A 25,902-nucleotide genomic window follows, 5' to 3' on the forward strand; every position below is an offset into this window, starting at 1 on the left:
AGAGACTAACAACGTGGCGAGGCTGGATAACGTATGACTGTTCTCCTTATTGCGCATAAGTTTATGGGGGAATTTGATAGCAATATTCAAAATCATAAATTGAGTTGATAGAGTAAGTAAGGAGAATCTTTCCAGGCACAATTGTTGGTAACCAGAGGACAGATTTAAGTTGATTGACAGAAGAACCAGAAGCGACATGAACCAATTATTTTCCTCAATGAGTTGTTCTAATCTGGATGCGTAAAAGAGCAGTGGTAGCTGTTTCAACAGTGACATTCAAATGAGAATTGGATCAATACTGGAAGAGAAAAAAAATATGGAAAAGGAAGTGATCTGTGATGTGAGATGAGTTGGAGATTCGTGGCATTGACAAAGATGAATTTCAGTCCCATCGTCTCTGCTATTACCCGTTCAGTGATGGCGAGAGCAGAATATCCCCTGCTGATGTCAGATTAACAATGAGGAACATACCCTCCCCATGCACATTGATTGATGCTTGCTGGTGTCACAAACATCTCTGATTCATGCTTGTAATTTGACCCCCTCCTTCTGTCCATCAACTAACTACACTTTTAACACCCAGTAGGTCAGATGGTGTCAGTTAATGTTGAACCCCAAGTTTCAAACCATTCATGTCTGCTGGCATTGGCTGTGAGCTCACTGCCCTCAGTAATAGACATCTGTCCATCTTGAAAGACAATGGACTATGCCCAGAGTGTATATCCCCTAGCAGACCCATTCAAGACTGCAATGGGTAATCTAGTAAATCAGCAAGGATTCTCATATCAAAAAAACACACATCTGAAGCGGGGAATGATCACATTTTTATTGTCAAAAGATGTTTTTACTCGAGATGCAGTCTAAATAATTTTAAATGTATTGTAATCATTTTCTACATAGATCACAACTAATAATTCCCGGAGCAAACTGATTCAGAAAGAGGTACCTACTCATGACTAATTATAACCAGTGGTGCCACAACATATGTTTCTAGTACAACAAGCATGTTTCATAGAGGCAGATAGCTGCTGCCACAGTGAACATACCATTCCTGACCCAATAAATCCTTGATACATACTTGCACCCCAGAGACACTGCCTGTGGAAAGGGTCAATGGGGTCAATCATCAAGATGCTGCACCATAACCTTTATCTCTGAAAAAATACCCTCTTATCCAGATATGCAAAGCAGAAAACCCTTTCAAATGAATGTTCCAAGAATAGATGGAAATAGTTCTGCATTCTGGATAGGATCCAAAGGAAATTGACAGAATAGCAAACCCAAAAAAGACAGACTGTTACAAACACATTCAGATTTCACCAAACTGCTGAATTTTAGAGCACAGAAACAGACATTTGGCTCATCACACTGTGCCTTCTGCCCAAAAGAGTTCTCCTTAATTCCATACCCCAAGACTGTAATTAAAAAGGCAGAGGAAATGGGGTGAGGGAAAGAGATAACAGACATAACCGTTTAAACTTGCTACATTATTAATCTTATGATCGAGAACATTACCATTAGGGCCAGTCAAGGACAGTAGTGGGAAGTTGTGCGTGGAGCCTGAAGAGATAGGAGAGGCGCTAAATGAATATTTTTCGTCAGTATTCACGCAGGAAAAAGACAATGTTGTCGAAGAGAATACTGAGATACAGGCTATTGGACTAGACGGGATTGAGGTTCATAAGGAGGAGGTGTTAGCAATTCTGGAAAGTGTAAAAATAGATAAGTCCCCCGGACCGGATGGGATTTATCCCAGGATTCTCTGGGAGGCTAGGGAGGAGATTGCAGAGCCTTTGGCTTTGATCTTTATGTCGCATTGTCTACAGGAATAGTGCCAGAAGACTAGAGGATCGCAAATGTTGTCCCCTTGTTCAAGAAGGGGCGTAGAGACAACCCTGGTAATTATAGACCAGTGAGCCTTACTTCTGTTGTGGGCAAAGTTTTGGAAAGGATTATAAGAGATAGGATTTATAATCATCTAGAAAGGAACAATTTGATTAGGGATAGCCAACACAGTTTTGTGAAGGGTAGGTCGTGCCTCACAAACCTTATTGAGTTCTTTGAGAAGGTGACCAAAGAGGTGATGAGGGTAAAGCAGTTGATATGGTGTATATGGATTTCAGTAAAGTGTTTGATAAGGTTCCCCACGGTAAGCTATTGCAGAAGATACGGAGGCATGGGATTGAGGGTGATTTTGCAGTTTGGATCAGGAATTGGTTAGCTGTAAGAAGACAGAGGGTGGTGGTTGATGGGAAATGTTCATCCTGGAGTTCAGTTACTAGTGGTGTACCGCAAGGATCTGTTTTGGGGCCACTGCTGTTTGTCATTTTTATAAATGACCTGGATGAGGGCGTAGAAGGCTGGGTTAGTAAATTTGCCGATGACACTAAAGTCGGTGGAGTTGTGGACAGTGCGGAAGGATGTGGCAGGTTACAGAGGGACATAGGTAAGCTGCTGTGCTGGGCTGAGAGGTGGCAAATGGAGTTCAATGCGGAAAAGTGTGAGGTGATTCACTTTGGAAGGAGTAACAGGATTACAGGGTACTGGGCTAATGGTAAGATACTTGGTAGTGTGGATGAACAGAGAGATCTCGGTGTCCATGTGCATAGATCCCTGAAAGTTGGCACCCAGGTTGATAGGGTTGTTAAGAAGGCGTACGGAGTGTTAGCTTTTATTGGTAGCGGGGTTGAGTTTCGGAGCCAGGAGGTCATGTTGCAGCTGTACAAAACTCTGGTGTGGCCGCACTTGGAGTATTGTGTATAGTTCTGGTCACCACATTATAGGAAAGATGTGGAAGCATTGGAAAGGGTGCAGAGGAGATTTACCAGGATGTTGCCTGGTATGGTGGGAAGGTCTTATGAGGGAAGGCTGAGGGACTTGAGGTTGTTTTCGTTAGAGAAAAGGTTAAGAGGTGACTTAATAGAGGCATACAAGATGATCAGAGGATTAGATATGGTGGATAGTGAGAGCCTTTTTCCTCGGATGGTGATAGCTAGCAAGAGGGGACATAGCTTTAAATTGAGGGGTGATAGATATAGGACAGATGTCAGAGGTAGGTTCTTCACTCAGAGAGTAGTAAGGGCGTGGAATGCCCTGCCTGCAGCAGTAGTGGACTCGCCAACATTAAGGGCATTTAAATGGTCATTGGATAAACATAAGGATGATATTGGAATAGTGTTGGTTAGATGGGCTTTAGATTGGTTTCACTGGTTGACGCAACATCGAGGGCCGAAGGGCCTGTACTGCGCTGTAATGTTCTATGTAAAATGTGTGATCTTATTGTAACATGTCCAATGTCAATGGGTTAGTGTCAATGGGTTAAAAGGAGAGTAAAGTCCCTTGACACACAAGGAGCTACTGAATGATTGCAATTTTTATAGAAGAGGCTTGTAACTACAGAAGATGGAATGTCATGAAAACTATGGATGGACAGAAATAGGAAGCACTTTTCTGACAAACAATCCGTAAATGATACCAATTCCTGTCTGGATGTGTGCATGCCAACAAGTGAGACCATGCAAACGACAATATCAAAACAACAAGTGAGTATGTGCTGCCTTGGACCAGTGTAAACTATTGATTGCAATTGCTGAGCCCATCTCTCTGCCGACCACAACCCAATGTCAGTGCTGTACATAGGATGGACCATATCTGGTTAGGGTTTGCCGGTGATATTGGCAGCTCATAACTAAGTTATAGCTCAGCAATAAGAGTTTCTAGGCCACCCTCATCCTCTTTACTTTCACTGCATGGTGGATTTTCCATCATCCCATTGGTGGGTGGCAGTTCATTTGCTTTTGATTCCACCACATCTTTTCCTTGATTCTGTGCCCTTTCTGACTCCAGGGTGAACTTGGTGGTGGTGATCGAATTGCTCAGCTCCACAACCACTTGTGGCAAGGCGCTCATTTTTGCCTCATATTCATTCTGGGCCTCCCGCTGGTACTGAATATCATGGAAAACAAGGAGAGGAAAACAGATGAATGGTGACTCAAATCAGGGTCTTCTGCCTAATCCTGTGTGCTGGCTCCGATTTGTTACAGCTGAGGTGAGTAGGTAGTTATGCCTCAGACCCTCTGGCATTGCCAGTGCAAACCTGCTGTACTTGGGTAGCAATTTGCTCATTTATGCAGTTTTGCAACATGTCTAAGTGTTTCACATACTCTGAATTTGCATGGAGTGAAGGAAAACGCTCACAACACATTCACAAAAGCAAAGGCATGAGTGACCATAGCAGCATAGGAACATTGAGGCCATTCAGCCCCTCAAGCCAGTTTTGCCATTGAAGTGGATCATGGCTGACTCTATACTCTCATCTTGGTCTGTAAAACATAATACCCTCACTTAGCAAAAGACTATTGACTTCAGTTTTGAAATTTTCAATTGACTTTCTTTCCCCCACCGCAGCCCCCCCCATCTCCCCAAGGACAAGATTTTCTGGCCGCATTCGCCCCAAAACTGGAAACTCCTGCCTGAGGGTCAACGAACCATGGTCCGCCCCTCGCCCGCTCCGATTCCCGTGGTGGACATAACGGGAAAATTCACCCCCACATCTTCAACAGCATTTTGGGGATATCAGTTCTGATTTCCACTGTCTTTTGTGTGAAGTAGTACTTTCAGGCATGTTCCCATGTTCCCTGGACTACTTAGCTCTAATTTTAACTCCCTTTGTTCTGGACTTCCCCACTAAGGGAAATGGTTTCTCTCCATCTATCCTATCAAATCCTTTAATCATAAGAAACATCTCAATTAGATCACCCTTCAAATATTTCTATTGAAGAGACAGTTAAACTGGTTTGGGTAATGTTGCTCTGGATAATTCTCTCTGCTTCAGTACTGAGTGACTGCTCCATGAGTGAAAGTGCCTAATTTCGAATGAGACATTAAACCCTGACCCTGTCTGACCTCTCAGATGGACATTTAATAACCTATGGCACTGTTCGAAGAGCAAAAGAGATCTCCTCAGTGTCCTAGTCAATATTTATCCCTCAACTATGTTGGGCGGCATGGTAGCACAGTGGTTAGCACTGCTGCTTCACAGCTCCAGGGACCTGGGTTCGATTCCCAGCTTGGGTCACTGTCTGTGTGGAGTTTGCACATTCTCCTCGTGTCTGCGTGGGTTTCCTCCGGGTGCTCCGGTTTCCTCCCACAGTCCAAAGATGTGTGGGTTAGGTTGATTGGCCATGCTAAAAAAAAATTGCCCTTAGTGTCCTGAGATGTGTAGGTTAGAGGGATTAGTGGGTAAATATGTAGGGATATGGGGGTAGGGCCTGGGTGGGTTTGTGGTCAGTGCAGACTCGATGGGCCGAATGGCCTCTTTCTGTACTGTAGAGATTCTATGAACTAACATCACTAAAATGGATTCTTTGATCATTGCCCCATTGCTGTTTGTGGGAACTAGCTGTGCAAAAATTGGCTAAACAGAGTAAGAAGTTTAACAACACCAGGTTAAAGTCCAACAGGTTTATTTGGTAGCAAAAGCCACACAAGCTTTTGGAGCTCCAAGCCCCTTCTTTGGCTTGGAGCTCCGAAAGCTTGTGTGGCTTTTGCTACCAAATAAACCTGTTGGACTTTAACCTGGTGTTGTTAAACTTCTTACTCTGTTTACCCCAGTCCAACGCCGGCATCTCCACATCAAAAATCGGCTGCCATGTTTCCTATGTTACAAAAGTGACTATTTCAGATATCCCCAGGCCATAAAAGAGTCACAGGATCAGAACCTTGGTTTAACATATTAAAGAAGTGGGGGTGAATTTTCCCATTCCGCACACCACAGGAAACATAGCACGCGAGGGGTGGACCGTGGAAAGGTCCGTTGACCTCGAGTGGGATTTTCTAGTTTTGGGGCGAGCGCGGCTGAAAAATCCCATCCATCACCTCCCACACTACAGCACTCTGAGTATTACGTTGGAGTCTCAGATAACATTATTGAGTTCAAGTGCCGGTACCCACAAGCTTCTGACTCAGGGGAGAGAGCACCATGAGCAATGCATAGAAATTAAACATTTGGTACAGGATGTTGTGCCAAACCATTTGCTTGGTTTATGGTGTAGACACAGTATTGTCAGTATTACCTGGTATAAACTTCACAGTTATTGCTATATTTAGCTACAGTCTGCAAATTTCTGACTTGCGTATTGTGAGACTTCAGCACACATTAGAAAGGGGTAATAGTTTACAAAGGGCTTCTCGTAAAAACAAATCCAGCTTCAGAAAACAAAGTTCTTGAATGCCAATTCTCCTCCCTCCACACAAATTTCACCCCATCCAACTCATCACACTTTCACAAACACACTGTACCCTATTCAACTTCCCACCCTTTCACACACACAGATATACTGTACTCAACCCAACTCCCCAGCATTTCACACATACATTAAACCCTTTCCAACTCCCCAACATTTAACATATACACAATGCCCTATCTAAGTCCACAACCTTTCACATATATACTGTATCCCATCAAACTCCCCACCCCTTTAACCACACTATAACCGAACCTTAGCTCTACCCATTCAAATGCATACAATGTACATCAAACTCACCTCAATTACACACAACATTGTGCTGCATTCAACTTCCCAATCTTTCACTCACACCATACCCCATCCAACTCCCCACCCTCTCCCACACACATTGTGCTTCAACTAACTTCCACTTTTTCACACACATACGGAGTCTCATCAAACTTCCCACACTTACACACATACACATTGTCACATCCAACTCTCCACCCTTTCATAATTACTGTACCCCATCCAATTCCCCAATTTTTCACTCACACATACACACTGTGCCCTCCTCTTTGGTTTTCTGCTACTCAGTAGCTGAGTACTGTGCTTCTGTCTGGGAGAACTCTGCACACTGCAAACTGGTAGATGTCCAGCTGAATGAGAGTAATCCAGTCAACAAACACAAATTGGCTGCCTGTGCTCTGCAACATTGCGCCACCACAAATCCGTCATAAAGCTAGCACAGCACGATTGCTAGAAAGAGTGCACAAAAATCCGAACCTGCCACTGGTAGAAGATGTCACCCACCCGCCCAGCAAGTGCCTCATCTCAAAGCAGCCAATCTGGAATAACCTGCCCGGTCCAGGCAGTTCTGCTGGGGACCTGTGGAAGGATCTGTGGCATAACACCAACAACACAGCCCAGAACTAGCACCTGGTTGATAATCCCATGTTGGAAATCTCAAACTTTGACCTCCAGCGCGGCAAATGGATCAAATTAAACAGGTTTCGCATTGCAGTCGGATCCTGCCACAACGACCTCTTCCATTGGAGACACTGTGACTCAACCCAGTGCAAACCATGGTGCATATAATCGGCAAGTGCCCGACCTGTGCTTCAGTGGCATCTCACTGTCCTACACCAGATTGATGAGGAGGCTGCCATCTGGCTGAAGAATTTAAAATTTGATATCTAGCAGTTCATCAGTGTATATGATAGTAGTAGTACTGTGCATTATCCAACTCCTGATCCCCTCCCATAAGCATTGTGCCCATCCAACTCCCCATCCTCTCAGATATACACACACACTGTACCCCATTTGATTACCCACCCTCTCACACACACTGCAGTCATCTAACTCCCCACCCTCTCACACACACTGTCCCCTACTCAGCTCCACAATCTTTCACTCACACACACATACTATACCCCATTCGATTACCCAGCCTCTCACACGTACTGTACTCATCCAACTCCCCACTCTTTCACACGCATACTGTCCACTATTCAGTTGCCTAATCTTTCACTCACACACACACACACTGTACTCTATCTAACTCCCCACCTTTTCACCCACATATTGTACCCAATCAAACTCCCCACCCTTTCATACACATCTTGCACCCTAACCAACTTCCCAATCTTTCACCATAGTCCATCAAACTCCCCACCGTTTCACACACGCATACTTTACCCAATCAGTCACCACCTTCTCTCATACACTGTACCCCAACCAACACCCCAGCCGAGCCCTGTTACCTCCTTTTCCTTTTCCTTAATTTCCTCCAATTTAACAGAGTGCTGTTCTTGAAGTTTGCCTTCAGCATTCGACTGATTCGCTAAAGCCTGCAACAATAAGGAAGTATAATAAGTGGAGTGGGATTGTTGTTATGGGAATGGGTTTGTTAGGGAGTTGGAATGTTGTTTGGGGATGTGGGATTGTTATGTGGAAACAGTGATTTCTGAGGAATGGGATTGGTGTTTGGGAGTGAGTGCTGTTTGGTGGAGTTGGAATGTTGTTTCGGTGATTGGGAATGTTTTGGGGGAATTGGATCTTTGATTTGTGTAGTGGGATTGCAGGTTAAGAGAGGGGGAGAGAATTGTTGGTTGGGGGAGGGGATTGTCATTTGGGGAGGGGAGGGGATTGTCAGTTGGGGGAGGGGATGATTCGTTTGGGGGAGGGGATGGTTGGTTGGGGGAAAGGGATGGTTGGTTGGGGGAAAGGGATGGTTGGTTGGGGGAAGGGGTTGGTTGGTTGGGGGAAGGGGTGTTTGGTTGGTTGGGGGAAGGCAATGGTTGGTTGGGGGAAGGGAATGGTCGGTTGGGGGAAGGGAATGGTTGGTTGGGGGAAGGGATTGCTGATTGGGGAAGGGGATTGTCGTTCGGGGAAAGGGATTGTCGGTTGAGGGAGGGGATTGTTGGCTGGGGAAGGGAATGATTGGTTGGGGAAGGGAATGATTGGTTGGGAAAGGGGTGATTGGTTGGGGAAGGGGTGATTGGTTGGGGGAAGGGGTGATTGGTTGGGGAAGGGAATGATTGGTTGGGGAAGGGGTGATTGGTTGGGGAAAGGGTTATTGGTTGGGGGAGGGGATGGTTGGTTGGGGAAAGGGTTATTGGCTGGGGAAGGGAATGGTGGGTTGAAGGAGGGTATGGTTGGTTGGCAGAGGGCATTGTTGATTTGGGGAACGGGATTGTTGGTTGGGGGAGGGGGTGGTTGGTTGGGGGTGGGGATTGCTGAGTGGACTGGGGATTGCTGATTGGGGGAGGGGATTGTTGGCTGAGGAAGGGGATTTTTGGTTGGGGAAGGGAATTTCTGGCTGGTGGAGGGGATGGTTGGTTGGAGAGGGGATGATTGGTTGGGGAAGGGGATTGTGGGCTGGGAGAACGGGATTGTTGGATGGGGAGGGGATTGTTGGCTGGGGAGGGTGTTATATGATGCAGCTGGCAATGAGTAGCATGATGGGCTCAATGAGCCAAATTGCTGTTCTAGTTCTTTTGTTTCTCCTTATTGGTTTGTCGATGTTGGGACAAACTGTAATCCGAAGTGTGTAAGGCCACATACCAGCTTGAAGAGTTTCACCGACATTTGAATATGATGCTCATTGATCTCCTTCTTGCGCCTGTAAACAAGAAGCACAGTGCCCTGTAAGCTGAGTGATCGAGATAAATCAACGTGTTCAGGTGTTAGTAAAATGTTAGTACACAAAATAAGATCACGTGATGGGTGCTATATATGCAAGGATAGAGGATTGTCCAAGTAAAAGAAATAAATTGGTCATTTTCAGGGTGGCAACTGTAAATAGTGGAGTGCTGGGGCTTCAACTATTTACAATATATATTAATAATGCGGATGAAGGACTGACTGTTGCAGCCCAATTTGCTGATGATGCAGGAATAGGTAGGAAAGCAAACTGAGGAGGATACAAAGAGTCTGAAAATTAGGAATACAGGTAGGTCAAGTGAGTGGTGAGAAGTTTGGCAGATGGAGTACAATGTAGGAAAATGTGAAGTTGTCCGTTTGGTGAGAAGATTAGAGAAACAGAATATTATTTAAATTGAGAGAGACTGCAGCACTGGGTGTCTTTGCACATGGATCACAAAAAGTTAACATAGACATACTAGGCAACGAAAAACAGATGAAGTACTTGAAGACTGCAGGGAAAGTAGAAACGAACTCAAACAGGGAGTTAAGAGGGCAAAAATGTCCTTGACAGGCAGGGTTAAGGAGAATCCCAAGGCATTTTATACATATGTCAGAAACAAGAGGGTAGCTAGAGAAAGAGTTGGTCCACTCAAAGACAAAGGAGGGAAATTATGCATAGAATCAAAGGAAATGGTTGAGATCCTTAATGGGTACTTTGTATCGGTATTCACAGAGAGGGACATGTTGATTTATGGTGTCTCGGAGAGGTAATGTAAACCCTCTAGAGCAAGCCACCATTTCGAGGGAGGAAGTGTTAGGTGTACTAAAAAGCATTAAGGTAGACAAATCCCCAGGGCCAGATGGCATCTATCCCAGATTACTGAGGGAGACAAGCGAGGAAATTGCTGGGCCTCTAACAGAAATCTTTGTTTCTTTGTTGGCCACAGGTGAAGTCCCAGAGGATTGGAGGATAGCCAATGTTGTCCCGTTATTTAAGGTAGCAAGGATAACCCGGGTAATTATAAGCCAGTGAGATTGATGTCAGTGATAGTGAAATTGTTGGAGAAAATTCTCAGGGATAGGATCTATATACATTTGGAACTGAATGGTCTTATTAGTGAAAGAGGTCGTGTCTCACTAATTTGATTGAGTTTTTTGAGGAAGTGACAAAAATGATTGACGAGGGAAGGGCTGTGAATGTTGTCTACATGGACTTTAGTAAAGCATTTGATAAGGTCCCTCATGGTAGGTTGGTACAAAAGGTTAAATCACACGGGATCAAAGGTGAATTAACTAGATGGATTTAGAACTGGCTTGGCCATAGAAGACAGAGGGTAGTGGTGTTTTTCTGAATGGAGATGTGAAACTAGTGGGGTTGCGCAGGGATCAGTGCTGGGACCTCTGTTGTTTGAAATATATATAAATGACCTGGAAGAAAATGTAACTGGTCTGATTAGCAAGTTTGCGGATGATACTAAGATTACTGGAGTTGTGGATAATGATGAAGATTTTCAGAGAATACAACAGGATATAGATAGGCTGGAAAATTAGGCGGAGAAATGGCAGATGGAATTTAATCCGGACAAATGCGAGGTGATGCATTTCGGTAGATCCAATTATAAAATCAATGGCAGGACCATCAGGAGCATAGACGCACACATCTGGGAGTACAGGTCCACAGATCCTTAAAAGTGGCAGCCCAGGTGGAAAAGGTGGTGAAGAAAGCATATGGCATGCTTGCCTTCATTGGCTGGGGCATTGAGTATGAAAGTTGGCAAACTATGTTACAGTTATATGAAACGTTGGTTAGGCCACATTTGGAATACTGTGTCCAATTCTGGTCGGCACACAACCAGAAAGACATGGCAGCTTTGGAGGGAGTACAGAAAAGGTTTACCAGGATGTTGCCTGGTATGGAGGGTATTAGCTATGAGGAGAGATTGAATAAAGTGGGATTGTTCTCCCTGGAAAGACAGAGTCTGAGGGGTGACCTAATAGAAGTTTATAAAATTATGAGGGGCATAGATAAGGTGAACAGTTTTTCCCCAGGGCAGAAATGACGATCACAAGGAGACACAAGTTCAAGGTAAGAGAGGAAAGGTTCAGTAGTGATGTGTGGGGGAATTTTCTTTTACACAAAGGGTGGTGGGGTCCTGGATGCACTGCTAAATGAGGCGGTTGAGGCAAATACGTTGGCAACATTTAAGACTTATCTGGATAGACACATGAACAGGCAGGGAATAGAGGGATACAGGTGGTTGGTCTAGATAGGACAACTTGATCAGCGCAGGCTTGGTGGACCGAAGAGCCTGTTCATGTGCTGTACTGTTCTTTGTTCTTTATATAGCAAATAATTAGGAAGGCAAATAAAATGTTGACCTTTATTGCAAGAAGGATGTGGTGTAAAATAAGTATTGTTACAACTGTATAGAACATTAGTGAGACCATACTGTGTACAGTAAAGTCATCTTATTTAAGGAGCGATACATTTATATTGGAGGCAGTTCATAGAAGGTTCATTATGTGATTCCTGGGATGAAGCGTTGTCTTATGAAGAAAGGTTGAGCAGGTTGGACCTCTATTCTTTGGAGTTTAGAAGAATGAGGGACGATCTTATTCAAATGCTGTGGAGGGGTTGTGTATTGACTCAGGAAGCCTGACTGGGAAGGAACGTAGTTTATTATAGAATGCAAAGTAAAACCACTACTGTGGGTGTACACACACTAGTCCCTGCCTGGGACTACATACAGTAAGCCCAGTCCTGGGCCTGCCTTATAAAAGGCTCAGGTAATGAGCACCAGCTGGGCAGGCAACAGCCTGTTACCAGGGGAACTCATACTCAACGAGCTACTCAGGGAGATCAATTAATGACTCCCCATGGACCCTGTGAAGGTTACCACAGGTTTGGGTGGTGTGGAGAAGGTTGGTGGTGGGTAGGGACTTGATTTGTAGATGCTGAGAGGATGTTTCCCCATTTTGTGGGAATCGAAAACTAGGGGCCACAGGTTCAAGATAAAGGACCTCCTATTTAAGACATAGATGAGCAGACATTTCTGCTCATAGAGGGTCATTAATGTTCGGAATTCTCTACCCTAAAAAGAAACAGAGGCTGGATCTTTGAATATATTCAAGGCTGAGTCAGATAGATCCTGATTTACAATGTTACTGAAGGCAGGCAGAAAAATGGAGTTGAAGCCACAGTCTGATTACCCTGAATTTATTGAATGGTGGAGCAGACTTGAGGGACCAAATGGACTACTGATCCTATCTCTTATGTTCTACTCTCCTCCTTATAAAAGCCCTAGCAATCAATTTTATATATTTTTCTGGTTATTTTTTTCCTCATATTCTATTTTTTCCCTTTTTAACCAATGGCTTGACAGCTTTTGCTGGTTTCCAAATTAGTTTATAGGCCCATAACAGTGAACAGAAGATTAAACAATAAATTATTGGATCTTGTAATGAAGGCAATGTAATAACTATGGCACCTTTAATCTTCATATAGACTGGACAAGTCAAATTGGCAAAGGTGATCTGGAAGATGAGTTTGTGGAATACTTTTGCGACATTTTCTTGGAGCAATACATTGCGACACCAACTACAGTAAAGCTATTTTAGATCAAGCATTCTGCAATGATACAGGGTTAATTAGTAATCTCAAAGTATAGGTTTGCAAGGAAATACGGATTAAAATATAATTGAATGCCACATTACGATTGTGGGGGGTGTGGGACATGAACTGTCCGCTGGTTGGAATCATACCCAGCACAAAGAAAGATGGTTGCAGTGGTTGGAGGCCAATCATCTCAGTTCCAGGACATCGCTGCAGGACTTCCACAGAAAGCGTCTTTTGTTACAAAATCCAATAATTTATTATTTAATCTTCTGTTAACTGTTACAGGCCTATAAACTATCCCCATTTGTATTTTCTGACCCTTGCAATTCCTAATCTCCACCCATATTGATTCTATTTCCTAATCTTCTGAACCAAGCTCCTTTTTCACTATAGTCTTTACGTCATTCTTTATTATCAGTGCTGCTACTTCTCCTTTTCCATTGTGTCTGTCTTTCCAAAATGTTGTGCAAACTGGAATATTTATTTCCCAAGCTGAGTCACTTGTAATCATGGCTAGAAGTTTACGCTCCCCTCTCCACCGGCCGATTCTGAGGTTGGGGTGGGGGAGTGGAGAAGTGGAAATGTGAAATTGAATGGATGGGATTCCCTCTTGGATCCCACTCACACCAAACTAGTTGCAGATTTATGCCAGAGCAGGCAGCGCCTCAGCTGGGATGCTGCCCTTGCTCCAATTGCCTTGAAGTGACCACTTAATGGGCCGATCCCACGCCTTCCTGAAAATTCTGGCCCATGAGCGCATGATAGATTGGGGGGAAACCCAAAATTGAATAAAGCTAGAACCCGGGCAGTGAGGGGCGATGCCTCCATCAGAAGCCCCCTCCCCTTTGGGCCTGATGACCTCCCTCCTCATGGACCAATCCCCCGATATGTCAATCTCCCCTCTTGCAACCCCAGGCCTTCCCTACAGCCCACCTCCCATCCCCCACTTCACTTATTTTTCCTCCAGTTCCCAGCACCTGGTTCCAGACAGCTAGCTGTAGTGCTTCTTTTGGCCACTGCTGCACTGTTTCTGGAATGACTGGGGAGCTACTGGCCAATATAATTCCTCCCAGTCACAGATGTATGTCCCAACTTTCACCAATCAACCCTCATTACAGTGTGAAATGGTATTGGATTCAGTCGGGATGTGAAAATTCTGGCCCATGTCTCTATAATGGCAACTAAATCTGAACCATTTATCTCTACTTGTGACACTAATTCATCTATCTTATTGCAGATGCTTCACACTTTCAAATAAAGAGCCTTTAGTTTTTTACTACTATTCTCACTCACTATTCTTACCCACTGATGTGCTACCACTGTTGAACACTCTGCCCACTTTGCTGTCTGTACTGACACCGCTACACTGTTCTATTGTCTCAATCTTTCTCTTTCGATTTCTAAATCTCTGTACACCCAAACCAACAAATCCAACCCCCCCCCCCCCCCCCCCCCCCACCTCCCCACACATACACCGCTCCCCTATTTGTACATGTTGATCAAAGTCAAGGGCTGAGATGTTTCCATCACTGCATGCTGGATCCCCAATCTGCCTGACTGGGAGACGCACCCTTCTGTCCCTGACCATCAACCAACTCTAACGTTCTACTCAACCTAAGGGCTGCGACTGCCTCCAGGAACATAGTGTCCAGGTAACTCTCCTGCCACCTGATACTCCACAATGTCTGCAAATCAGACTCGAGCTTAGCAATTCTGGAGTTACTCAAGCTGCAGACACTTACTTCAGGTATGGTTGCCCAAGACTGCAACGCATTGTACAGATTCCTTCATGTTGCAGTCATTTTTGCCATTCGAGCTGATCTTCTATCTCAACTCCACCTTCCTGCACTATCCCCAAATTCCTTAATTCCCACAATACCCAAAAATCTATTAACCTCTGCCATGAATAAACTCAGTAAGAAGTCTCACAACACCAGGTTAAAGTCCAACAGGTTTATTTGTTAGCAAAATCCACTAGCTTTCGCAGCGCTTGCTGCTCCTTCGTCAGGTGAGTGGGAGTTCTGTTCACAAACAGGGCATATAAAGACACAAACTCAATTTACAAAATAATGGTTGGAATGCAAGTCTTTACAGGTAATCAAGTCTCAAAGCTACAGACAACGTGAGTGGAGAGAGCGTTAAGCACAGGTTAAAGAGATGTGTATTGTCTCCAGACAGAACAGTTAGTGAGATTTTGCAAGCCCAGGCAAGTCATGGGGGGTTACAGATAGTGTGACATGAACCCAAGATCCCGGTTGAGGCCGTCCTCATGTGTGCGGAACCTGGCTATCAGTCTCTGCTCAGCGACTCTGCGCTGTTGTGTGTCATGAAGGCCGCCTTGGAGAACGCTTACCCAAAGATCAGATCCGAATGCCCATGACCACTGAAGTGTTCCCCAACAGGAAGAGAACACTCTTGCCTGGTGATTGTCGAGCGGTGTTCATTCATCCGCTGTCATAGCGTCTGCATGGTCTCCCCAATGTACCATGCCTCGGCACATCCTTTCCTGCAGTGTATCAGGTAGACAACGTTGGCCGAGTTGCAAGAGTATGTACTGTGTACCTGGTGGATGGTGTTCTCACGTGAGATGATGGCATCCGTGTCTCTATGAGGAGAACAGTGACCACGACACCACACAACCCTGCCACAGCAACCTCTGCAAGACGTGTCGGATCATCAACACGGATGCCATCATCTCACGTGAGAACACCATCCACCAGGTACACGGTGCATACTCTTGCAACTCGGCCAACGCTGTCTACCTGATATGCTGCAGGAAAGGATGTCCCGAGGCATGGTACATTGGGGAGACCATGCAGACGCTACGACAGCGGATGAATGAACACCGCTCGACAATCATCAGGCAAGAGTGTTCTCTTCCTGTTGGGGAACACTTCAGCGGTCACGGGCATTTGGCCTCTGATCTTCGGGTAAGCGTTCTCCAAGGCGGCCTTCACGACACACGAAGCACAGAGTCGCTGAGCAGAGACTGATAGCCAAGTTCCGCACACATGAGGACGGCCTCAACTGGGATCTTGGGTTCATGTCACACTATCTGTAACCCCCCATGACTTGCCTGGGCTTGCAAAATCTCACTAACTGTCCTGTCTGGAGACAATACACATCTCTTTAACCTGTGCTTAACGCTCTCTCCACTCACATTGTCTGTACCTTTGAGACTTGATCACCTGTAAAGACTTGCATTCCAACCATTATTTTGTAAATTGAGTTTGTGTCTTTATATGCCGTTTGTGAACAGAACTCCCACTCACCTGACGAAGGAGCAGCAAGCGCTGCGAAAGCTAGTGGATTTTGCTACCAAATAAACCTGTTGGACTTTAACCTGGTGGTTGTGAGACTTCTTACTGTGTTTACCCCAGTCCAACGCCGGCATCTCCACATCGTGAATAAACTCAACAGCTGAGCATCCACAGCTCTCTGCAGTACAGATTCACAACTCTTTGAATTAAGACATTTCTCCTTATCTCAGTCTTAAACGGATTTATACTCAGATTTTGCCTCAGGTTTTAGATTCCTGAGCCAGGGGAAACATCTCTGCCAGCATCTACCCTCACTGCAGAGGTTGGCCCAAAGTTTGCAGGTCATTAGTGGGCCAGCCATCCAGCATGAATCTCACTCAGCTGGCAGGAGGCATTATAAGAAGGTTTATTGATAATAAGTTTGTCTATGGCCCCGCCATCATCCCAATGACTTAAACTCATTTCTCCCTGCTGTGACCAGTGCTGACACAGCCACACTTGGATCTAATCATTTATGTGTGTTTTGTGGTTTCCCAGGGTACCCAAGCAACAGATGTTTTAAAATCAAGGTGTGAGATCCCACTGTGGTAAGTTGACTTGCAGACAGGCCCTGACACACATGCTGTGGACACTGGTTTGCTAGATATTTTGAGTTGAATGTCCCCTTAAGCTGGAATGTCTATCACTACTAGGAGAAGCGGTTAGCAGGTCAGGTTTAGCATTCTGTTATCAAGTGATTAAGAGGCTAATTCTCAGTCCAGGCTGCTTTATCATTAAAAAAGACTATTCCAAGTACAGCAAGGGCAGGTGCCGATCACTCACTTCTCTTGGAGACTCTTATCTGTTGTGGTTTTCAGCATGGTCTCAATCTTCTCCTGTCGCTTCAGCTCGATCTTTTTCTTCACTTCTTTCATCTCACTGAAATAAGTAATGATTTGGAGAGAAATACTGAATCCTGACTGCAGCAATGTCTTAGGTGTTGTAGTCTGAACAACTAAACTTATACACACGGACTAACTTTCAACACTGGCATTTACTCACTACAAAAAGATGATTTAAAAATCTATAATCAACATTTAGTGTAGTGCAGCAAGGGTTGATTTATAAATTATTGTCAGGGAAAAGGAGTGCTGAAGGGGAGGGTCATTTATTTTTCGGGTGGGATGGACTTTCTTCTCCATTTGGTGCATTTTTTGATATATTGGAGGCTTCTGTAATTCGACTTGTGAAGCTCAAATTAATTTTTCCTTGAAGGATGAGCGATATTTCAAATATGAAAAGTCAAAGTAATTTTATAATCAGTAATGCTTGACAGGATGAAGTTTAAAAAAAGCATATAACTCTCAATTAAAACAGGAGACATAGGTTTGTCTGCTGTTGTCTCTGATCATCTTGAGCAACTATTGTTCTTTTCCCTATTGAAAACATTTTCATTCTTGTGCTGGAAATGAAAAATCATTGGAACACAGCGATAAATTATTACATGTCCACAGTCCTGCTAAATAGGTATCATTAACAACCTTACATTCAGTCTGTAAAACCAGCTCATTTCAACAGACCAGCATCTGATGCTAAATTCTCCTCCACGGTGTGACCCATCTCCCCTCAGAGCTCATGCCGCTTCCCTTTAGTCAGTAATCAATGCACATCCACCAACGATACCAACTTGTCTTGACTGTTATTTATTGAGTGATCTTCTCATAGAAACCCTACAGCACAGAAAGAGACCATTCGGCCCATCGAGTCTGCACCGACCACAATCCCACCCATATCCCTATATATTTTACCCACTAATCCCTCTAACCTACGCATCTCAGGACACTAAGGGCAATTTTAGCATGGCCAATCAACCTAGCCCGCACATCTTTGGACTGTGGGAGGAAACCGGAGCACCCGGAGGAAACCCACGCAGACACGAGGAGAACGTGCAAACTCCACACAGACAGTGACCCAAGCCAGGAATCGAACCCAGGTCCCAGGAGCTGTGAAGCAGCAGTGCTAACCACTGTGCTACCGTGCCGCCCTGAATTCTCTGTGGTTATCTCTCAGATTAGTAATTGTATTAGTACGCCAATTATTTTCTTAATGGCAAGAAAAAGCGGTGGAGGAGCAACAGGATTTAGGTCTCGTTGCACAAGAAATTGTAAAAGCTAATGCACACCACACAATGTAATTGAAAAGGTGAATAGAGTGTTGACCATTATCTCAAAGTGGCTGGAATTGGAAGGATGGGAAATTATATTCCAACTGCACAAAGATCTAGTTAGCTTCCATCTGGAGAACTGTGTTCAGTTCTGGGCACCACACCACAGGATACCTCAGAAAAGTTGCAGGACAGATTCACCAGACTGATACAGTGGCTATAAGGTTTAATTTCTAAGGGCAGGTTGCCCTCAGATTAGACTTGTATTCCTTTATCTCCCCAGAAGGGAAAAACAGTAAATCAGGAAAATGAGAATATTTGTCTGAACTATTTTTCCCTCTTGGGTTTAGAAAGGTGAGTGGTGATTTGCTCAAGACCAATTAAATGTTAACATGATTTGAAATCGGGAGATAATGCTGTAGCTGTATAGGACCCTGGTCAGACCCCACCTGGAGTACTGTGCCCAGTTCTGGTCGCCTCATTACAGAAAGGATGTGGAAGCTATAGAAAGGGTGCAGAGGAGATTTTCAAGGATGTTGCCTGGATTAGATGGCATGCCTTATGAGGATAGGTTGAGAGAGCTAGGTCTTTTCTCCTTGGAGAGGCGAAGGATGAGAGGTGACCTGATAGAGGTGTATAAGATGTTGAGAGGTATTGATAGAGTGGATTCTCAAAGGCTTTTACCCAGGGCTGGAATGGTTGCCACAAGAGGTCACAGGTTTAGGGTGCTGGGGAGTAGGTACAGAGGAGATGTTAGGGGTAAGTTTTTCACTCAGAGGGTGGTGGGTGCGTGGAATCGGCTGCCAGTAGTGGTGGTGGAAGCGGATTCGATTGGGTCTTTTAAGAGACTTTTGGATAAGTTCATGGAAGTTAGTAAGATAGAGAGTTATAGGTAAGCCTAGTAGGTAGGGACATGTTCGACGCAAGTTGTGGGCCGAAGGGCCTGTTTGTGCTGTAGCTTTTCTATGTTCTATGATTTGATAGGATACAGAGAAACTATTTCCTCTGGTTGAGGTAATGATGGAAAAGGGGGCATCATCTTAAAAATAGAGCAAGGCTTTCAGGAATGAAAGCACTTCCCTCGTAACCTACCTCAAGTACAACGACTGAATAAAAGGATGCCACGTGGTGGAACCAATGTTTTACAGAGCACAGTTACCCTACAGACTGGCGGCTTGTACATTCCTAAGTCTATTTCCTACTGAAAATTCTTTTATCTTTCTGCTGGATCTGGGTCCATTTTCTACTGGAAATTTCTTCACCCCTCTGCTGGATTTGACTCCATCATGCGCTGGGTATTCACTTACCTTTCTGCTGGACCGGCACACCCTTTTTAAAAAAACATTCGCGGGAAATGGCAAAGCCAGTTTTTATTGTCCATCCTTAATTGCTCTTAACTGAGTAGTTTAGTCAACCACTCTGCTGTGGATCTGGAATCACATGTAGGACAGACTGGGTAAGGATGGCAGATTTCCTTCTCAGAAGCGGATTAGCAGACCAGATAGGTTCTTACAACTGTCTGGTTGCTTCGTGATCATTATTGCTGAGACTACCTTTTTAAGTAAAGATTTATTTGAATTTAAATTCCTCCAGTTGCTGTGGTGAGATTTGAATGCATGTCTGTGGAGCATTGGTCCAGACCTCTGGATTACTAGTTCAGTTACATTACTGCAATGCCATCATTCCCTTGTTCTTGCTGGAAATCCCTGCTCTTTTCTGCTGGATAGTTTTGCTTGACGATTCCTCACCTTTCAGCTGACTCCTTTAAACTCTTCATTTCCACTGCTTGTTTTTCTTTTGCTATTTCCATCAGTTTGGCCACTTGCTGCAGATTTAAAGATAAAACCACTGGTTAGATAGTCTAAAATTTGTAAATGTTGGAATATGACCTGCTTCCAAAAGATAGCCCATCGTCACTTGTGAACATCAGGGGTGAGGAAACTATATACCAAAGAGTGCCCTGCTCTTGGACACTGGAGTCAGCAGTTGCTAAACTATCTTCTCTTCGCTCCTCCCTGTTTCTCTCACAACTGGGGCTTAGCTGGTGCTGTAGAATACTGGACTTAGGCACAACACAAGTGCCCATCCCTGCCATGCTTAGTTACCCAGGACTCTTAACAGCCAGAATCTGCCAGTCCCCTTCCCAACCTTCCCCCCCTGCCCCTCTACTGAAACCCCTCAGTATGCTGCATCTATCCAGACACCTGTGTGTCAGAAACTCAATAGCCGGCTCGCACCTCAGTCCTTGGCCTGTGTGGTGAAGTTTAGCCCCAGGAAGTGAAGCATGGAAGAGGATCTGAGGGGCTGGTAGCCTGTTATATGTGTTGTAATTCCTGAAGCCAGAAGTAGTCACATTTTTAGGCATAGATACTGCAGCTTTCATTTAATTCTATTTTTGAATTCCTCCATGTGCGCAGTGGATTGACACATTGTTAGTTTAGTACATAGACTAAACTACACAAAGCAAGTATTCCTGTGTTTTGCTAACTAATTTTAAAGAGGGGTTTAAGTTTTTAGGAGATATATTGCTTGACTGGAACTAACAGCGATAGCTTAGCACTTAAGACTTGTATATTATCATGTTTAAGTATTGTTCTATTGTTAAAGGTTAAGCTAATTAATTTGTTAAAATTAAACTGTTAAATAAAGTTTGTTTTGATAAAAGCTTCCCAGTTTGTCAATAGAATTGTGCATGGAGTGAAACATCTTATCCTATTAATGCCAAAATAGCAAATTGTTGGTATCTAGTCTGGCTTCATAATTTACCTTGGGGTTTCTGATCTGGTACCCTAACATAATGTGATATTAGGATGCTTATGTATACATGCACATAACAATATAGTTTCTAAAACCTTTTCAATTAATATAACAATAGAACATCCCATTTTCTTTAAAGTATCTATATAACTATATAATCATCAACTTGTTTTAAATTGGCCCGGACTTTCTCCAGGTCGGGTTGACTTGGGAGCCCTTTAAAAATGATGGGTGTTTCCTGAGTCCTGAATTCCCGACACCATTTCTGGACTGTGTGATTTTCAGAAGTGCCTTTAAAGGGTACAGGCGGATTCCTGTCAAATGCCTGCATCCAGCACTCCGACCTGGCCAACTCCAATGTGGAGATAGGCATCCCCTACTCCTCCTAAATTTTCATGGAGTCAGGTCAGGTTTGTAAAGAGTCGTCCCCATGGAGGAGTTGTGAATACTAGTATGCATGAGCAGACCTTTAAAAGGCAAGTTCAAAAGGTTCTATTCATGCATCCAATGCTAATTCACACAGCCTCCCCCCTCCCAACTGATCATTTATGTCCCCACATGCCCCCCCCCCAAGCAAAGCTCTACCCTTCCACCCACTCCCTTTGGCCCCCTCTTGCCCCATTAGCTCATTGTTGGCTTCCTGGACCCAATGAACCCCATAGTGAATAGTGGTATGTGTCCAAACAAAGGGGGCGAACTTATCACAAAAATTCCAAGTGCCGAATGAGCGTGAAAATGGGAGAGTTTCAGATCTTTTTTTACGGCACGCCACAAATGAAATCTTATGCCACTCAGTGCAAAAAATAATGCACGATCTGATTCCCACCAGTAGAGGGAGTGGATGGAGTCTATTCGTGCCAAAAGGCCAGTTGCTCACACTAGAGGACACTATTGCGCATGCGCAGATCTCTCTATTCTGTCAGTCCCCTCACCCCTAATATCGCCTCCCCCCCTCCAATCACTGGCCTCCCTGGCCGCTCATCCCCCACCCCTTGGATATTGCGCCCACCGGCCTGGTCGATTGCCGCCTCAGCTGATCGCAGTTGCAGAGTGTGTAGCTACCCCCTGTCTCCCCTTAGGCCCCTTGCCATCATGGCCCTGCCTGGCAGTGCCGGGCTAGCATGCCCAAGGATCACTGCTCCCCCTGCCCTCAACCACCTGGGAGAGGCCTCAATGGCCTCTGGTCCTACCAGTGAGGCCACCATGTCAAGTCCCCATTGATGGGGACTATACGTGATCCTTGCCGGTGAGGACCTTCACTGAAGAAACTGTTAAGACAAGTGAGTCTGGATGATTGCGTCCCAGGCTCACTAATTACATTTAGTGATATTTAAATTTAAATATTAAAATAAGCCTTGCCCCTTCCTGAGCATGAGGCTGATCACGCTGGAAATCCAGGGCCGGTAAGATCGCAAAAGGCAAGAAACCGGCGCAAACCCGAATTTCCGCCTCTTGTACGATCTTACCAGCTGAACCTGCCCATTGAATAGCATGACGAGCCAATAAGATCTCCCCAAATAGCTTTGCAAAAAAGAAATTCATCCATTGGTAAATTTATCCTATGCTTGAAAAAGTCTGGCTAAAAAAGTCTGGATTTCAAGCTAACAAAAGTGTCATGCATCCATTTTGAAATTTCAAAAACCACAAACCCTTGAAAATACTTGTGTAAACGAGCATTGTGAAACTGACCCAGAGATCAGAGGATCTTAATTGTCAATTAAACAATGCTTCCTCTGGGGACAGGTGTTCGCAAATAGTTGTCTGCGCTATCTGAGACTCATCCAGGCAAATGGAGAGTATTCCACCCCCTCCTGACTTGTGCCTTGTAGATAGTGGACAGATATTGGGGAGTCAGGAGGTGAATTACATGCCAATAATTCTCAGTCACTGACCTTCTCTTGTATTTATAAGGGTTGTCCAGTTCAGTTTCTGGTCAATGGTAACCCTCAGGATGTTGATAATGAAGGATTCAGCAATGGTAATGAAATGAATGTCAAATGGAGATGGTTAGATTCTCTTTTGTTAGATATGGTCATTGATGGCATTATGTGGCACAAATGTTGCTTGTCACTTATCAACCCAAGACTGAATATTGTCCAGGTCGTGCTGCATGTGGACACAGACTGTTTTAGTCTCTGAGGAGCCACAAATGATGAACACTGTGCAGTCATCCACGAACATCCCCACTTCTTTGATTTTGATTTGATTTATTACTGTCACATGTATTGGTATACAGTGAAAGTATTGTTTCTTGCTCACTATACAGACAAAGCATACCGTTCATAGAATACATAGGGGAGAAGGAAAGGAGAGGGTGCAGAATGTAGTGTTACAGTCATGGTTAGGGTGTAGAGAAAGATCAACTTAATATAAGGTAGGTCCATTCAATGGCAGCAGGGAAGAAGCTGTTCTTCTTTTGTATCTTTCCAGATGGAAGAAAGTGGAAGAGAGTATGTCCAGGGTGTATGGGGTCCTTGATTATGCTGGCTGCTTTTCCGAGGCAGCAGGAAGTGTAGATGGAGTCAATGGATGGGAGGCAGGTTTGCGTGATGGACAACTCTTCGTATATTCCTTGCGGTCTTGGTCAGAGCAGGAGCCATACCAAGCTGTGATACGTCCGGAAAGGATGCATTCTATGGTGCATCTGTAAAAATTGGAGAGTCATAGTGGACATGCTGAATTTCCCTAGCCTCCTGAGAAAGTAGGCGGGCGTGGAGGGACCAGGACAAGTTGTGGATGATCTGGATACCTAGAAACTTGAAGTTCACAACCATTTCCACTTCAACGTTGATGTAGACAGGGGCATGTCCTCACTATGGTTCCTGAAGTCGATGACTATCTCCTTTATGAGATGAGGTAACGCCAATGATGAAGCAGCTGAAATGGTTGGACCTAGGACACTATCCTGAGGAATTCCTGCAGCAATGTCCTGGAGCAGAGATGATTGACCTTCAACAAAAATTAACCATTTTCCTTTGTGCTAGGTATGATTCCAATCCATGGAGAGTTTTCCACAATTCCCATTAACTTTGGTTTTGCTCAGGCTCCTTGATGCTACACTTGTCAAATGCTGCCTCGGTGTCAAGGGCAGTCACTTTCAGCTCACCTCTTGAGTTCAGCTCTTTCTTCCATGTTTAGACCAAGGCTGTAATGAGGTCAGGAGCTGAGTGGCCCTGGTAAAATGAAAATTGAGCATCAGTGAACAGTTTATTGCTGTGTAAGTGCCGCTTGATAGCACTGTTGATGATACCTTCTATCACTTAGCCGATGATCAAGAGTAGACTACTGGGACAATAATTGGCCGGGTTAGATTTGTCCTGCTTTATGTGGACAGGACATACCTGGGCAATTTTCCACATTGCTGGGTCGATGCCAGTGTTGTAACGGTAGTGGAACAGCTTGGCTAGGGGCTGGAACACAAGTCTTTTGTATTGCTACTGGTCTGTTGTCAGGGCCCATAGCCTTTGCAATATTCAGAGTAACCAACTGTTTCTTGATATTTCATGAAATGCATCAAATTGACTGAAGATTGGTATCTGTAATTCTGAGGACCTCAGGAGGAGACCAAAATGGATCATCCATTTAGCAGTTCTGACTGAATCTGATTACAAATGCTTCAGCCTTGTCTTTTGCTCTGATATGCTGGGCAATCCCATGATTGAAAATGGGGATATTGTGAGTTGTTTAATTGTCCACCACCATTCACATGTAGATGCAGCAGAACTGCAGAGTTTAGATCTGATCTGTTGGTAGTGAGATCAGCTCTGATTCACCTGCCCTGCCACAGCTTCATCACTGCAATCACAGGGGAGCTCCATATAAATGGCTCCCCAGTACTTGCTCCATATCTATCCCAGGGGATAGCAGCCAAGAAGTCCGCACCTTGCTTTTCGGAGGGAGCCCTGACCAGACTGCTGAATGGAGTGCAGCAAAAGCGGGATGAATTCTACTCCCGCTCCAGAAAAAGGCCTTCCTGCAAGGTTGCCACCCCCCCCCCCCCTTGGGATGCAATGGCAGCCCTTGTAAGTGCCAGCTCACTCCAAAAGAAGACGGGACAGCAGTGTCGGAAGAAGATGAACGATCTTCTTTGCTCAGCCAGGGTAAGTGAACCTTCACTCTCTCTCTCTCTCTCTCTGGACCTCCTCACACACCCCTCCCACCTCCTATTCTATCTCTCACCCAGCCACCTCGGGGGTTGCCAACACCAGGCACGAGGCCCTGCTCCCACCTGTCCCGCTCACCACGTTTCCCCCAGTAGCTGCTATCCTCCTCACACGCCAGCTGCCACTACTCAAGCCCTATGCCTGCCTCAACTCATCACCATCTTCAATCTCATGACTCCCACCTACACACTCCCTATCTGCGTCATTGCGGGACAAACACAACCACAACAATTGTGAGCTGGTTCAGCCAGGCAGAGCCATGCCAGAGCTCAGAACCCTCACATCCTTTGAGGAGAAGCACTGGAGCTGGCCAGGGAAGAGGAAGAGCATGCCTGCGCTGATGGTGAAGTAAGGGCATCAGACAAACATGAGAATCCTCAAAACACACTGTCGTTCCTTAACTCTCAAGTGAATCATCAGTGTTCTCTCCTTTATCTCCTGTAATGTACTAATGTCATCTTCCTTCTCTTGCAGACAAAGCAGCCGAGCAGCCCAGACCAAACTCGCGGCTCCTAGATCCTCCGGACACGAGCAGCTCCAAGGGAGATTTCTCAGACCCCATCGTTGAAGATATGTCACAGTTGTCATC

General features: G+C 44.8%; 1 protein-coding gene across 1 annotated transcript in view; it reads right to left on the reverse strand.

Annotated features, from left to right (window-relative positions):
• Nucleotides 1-3,693: 3,693 nt before the first annotated feature.
• Nucleotides 3,694-25,902, reverse strand: part of LOC144506902 (1-phosphatidylinositol 4,5-bisphosphate phosphodiesterase beta-2-like) — a 33,359-nt gene continuing 11,150 nt past the window's right edge. The window contains exons 6-10 of the mRNA XM_078233255.1: nt 20,142-20,218; nt 17,073-17,168; nt 9,294-9,351; nt 7,991-8,077; nt 3,694-3,945 (exon numbers count right to left, since the gene is read on the reverse strand). Of these exons, the coding sequence (XP_078089381.1) occupies nt 3,694-3,945; nt 7,991-8,077; nt 9,294-9,351; nt 17,073-17,168; nt 20,142-20,218 (570 nt within the window). The remainder of the gene's footprint in view (nt 3,946-7,990; nt 8,078-9,293; nt 9,352-17,072; nt 17,169-20,141; nt 20,219-25,902) is intronic.

Source organism: Mustelus asterias, chromosome 18 (assembly GCF_964213995.1).
Source record: "Mustelus asterias chromosome 18, sMusAst1.hap1.1, whole genome shotgun sequence".
NCBI lineage: Eukaryota > Metazoa > Chordata > Chondrichthyes > Carcharhiniformes > Triakidae > Mustelus > Mustelus asterias.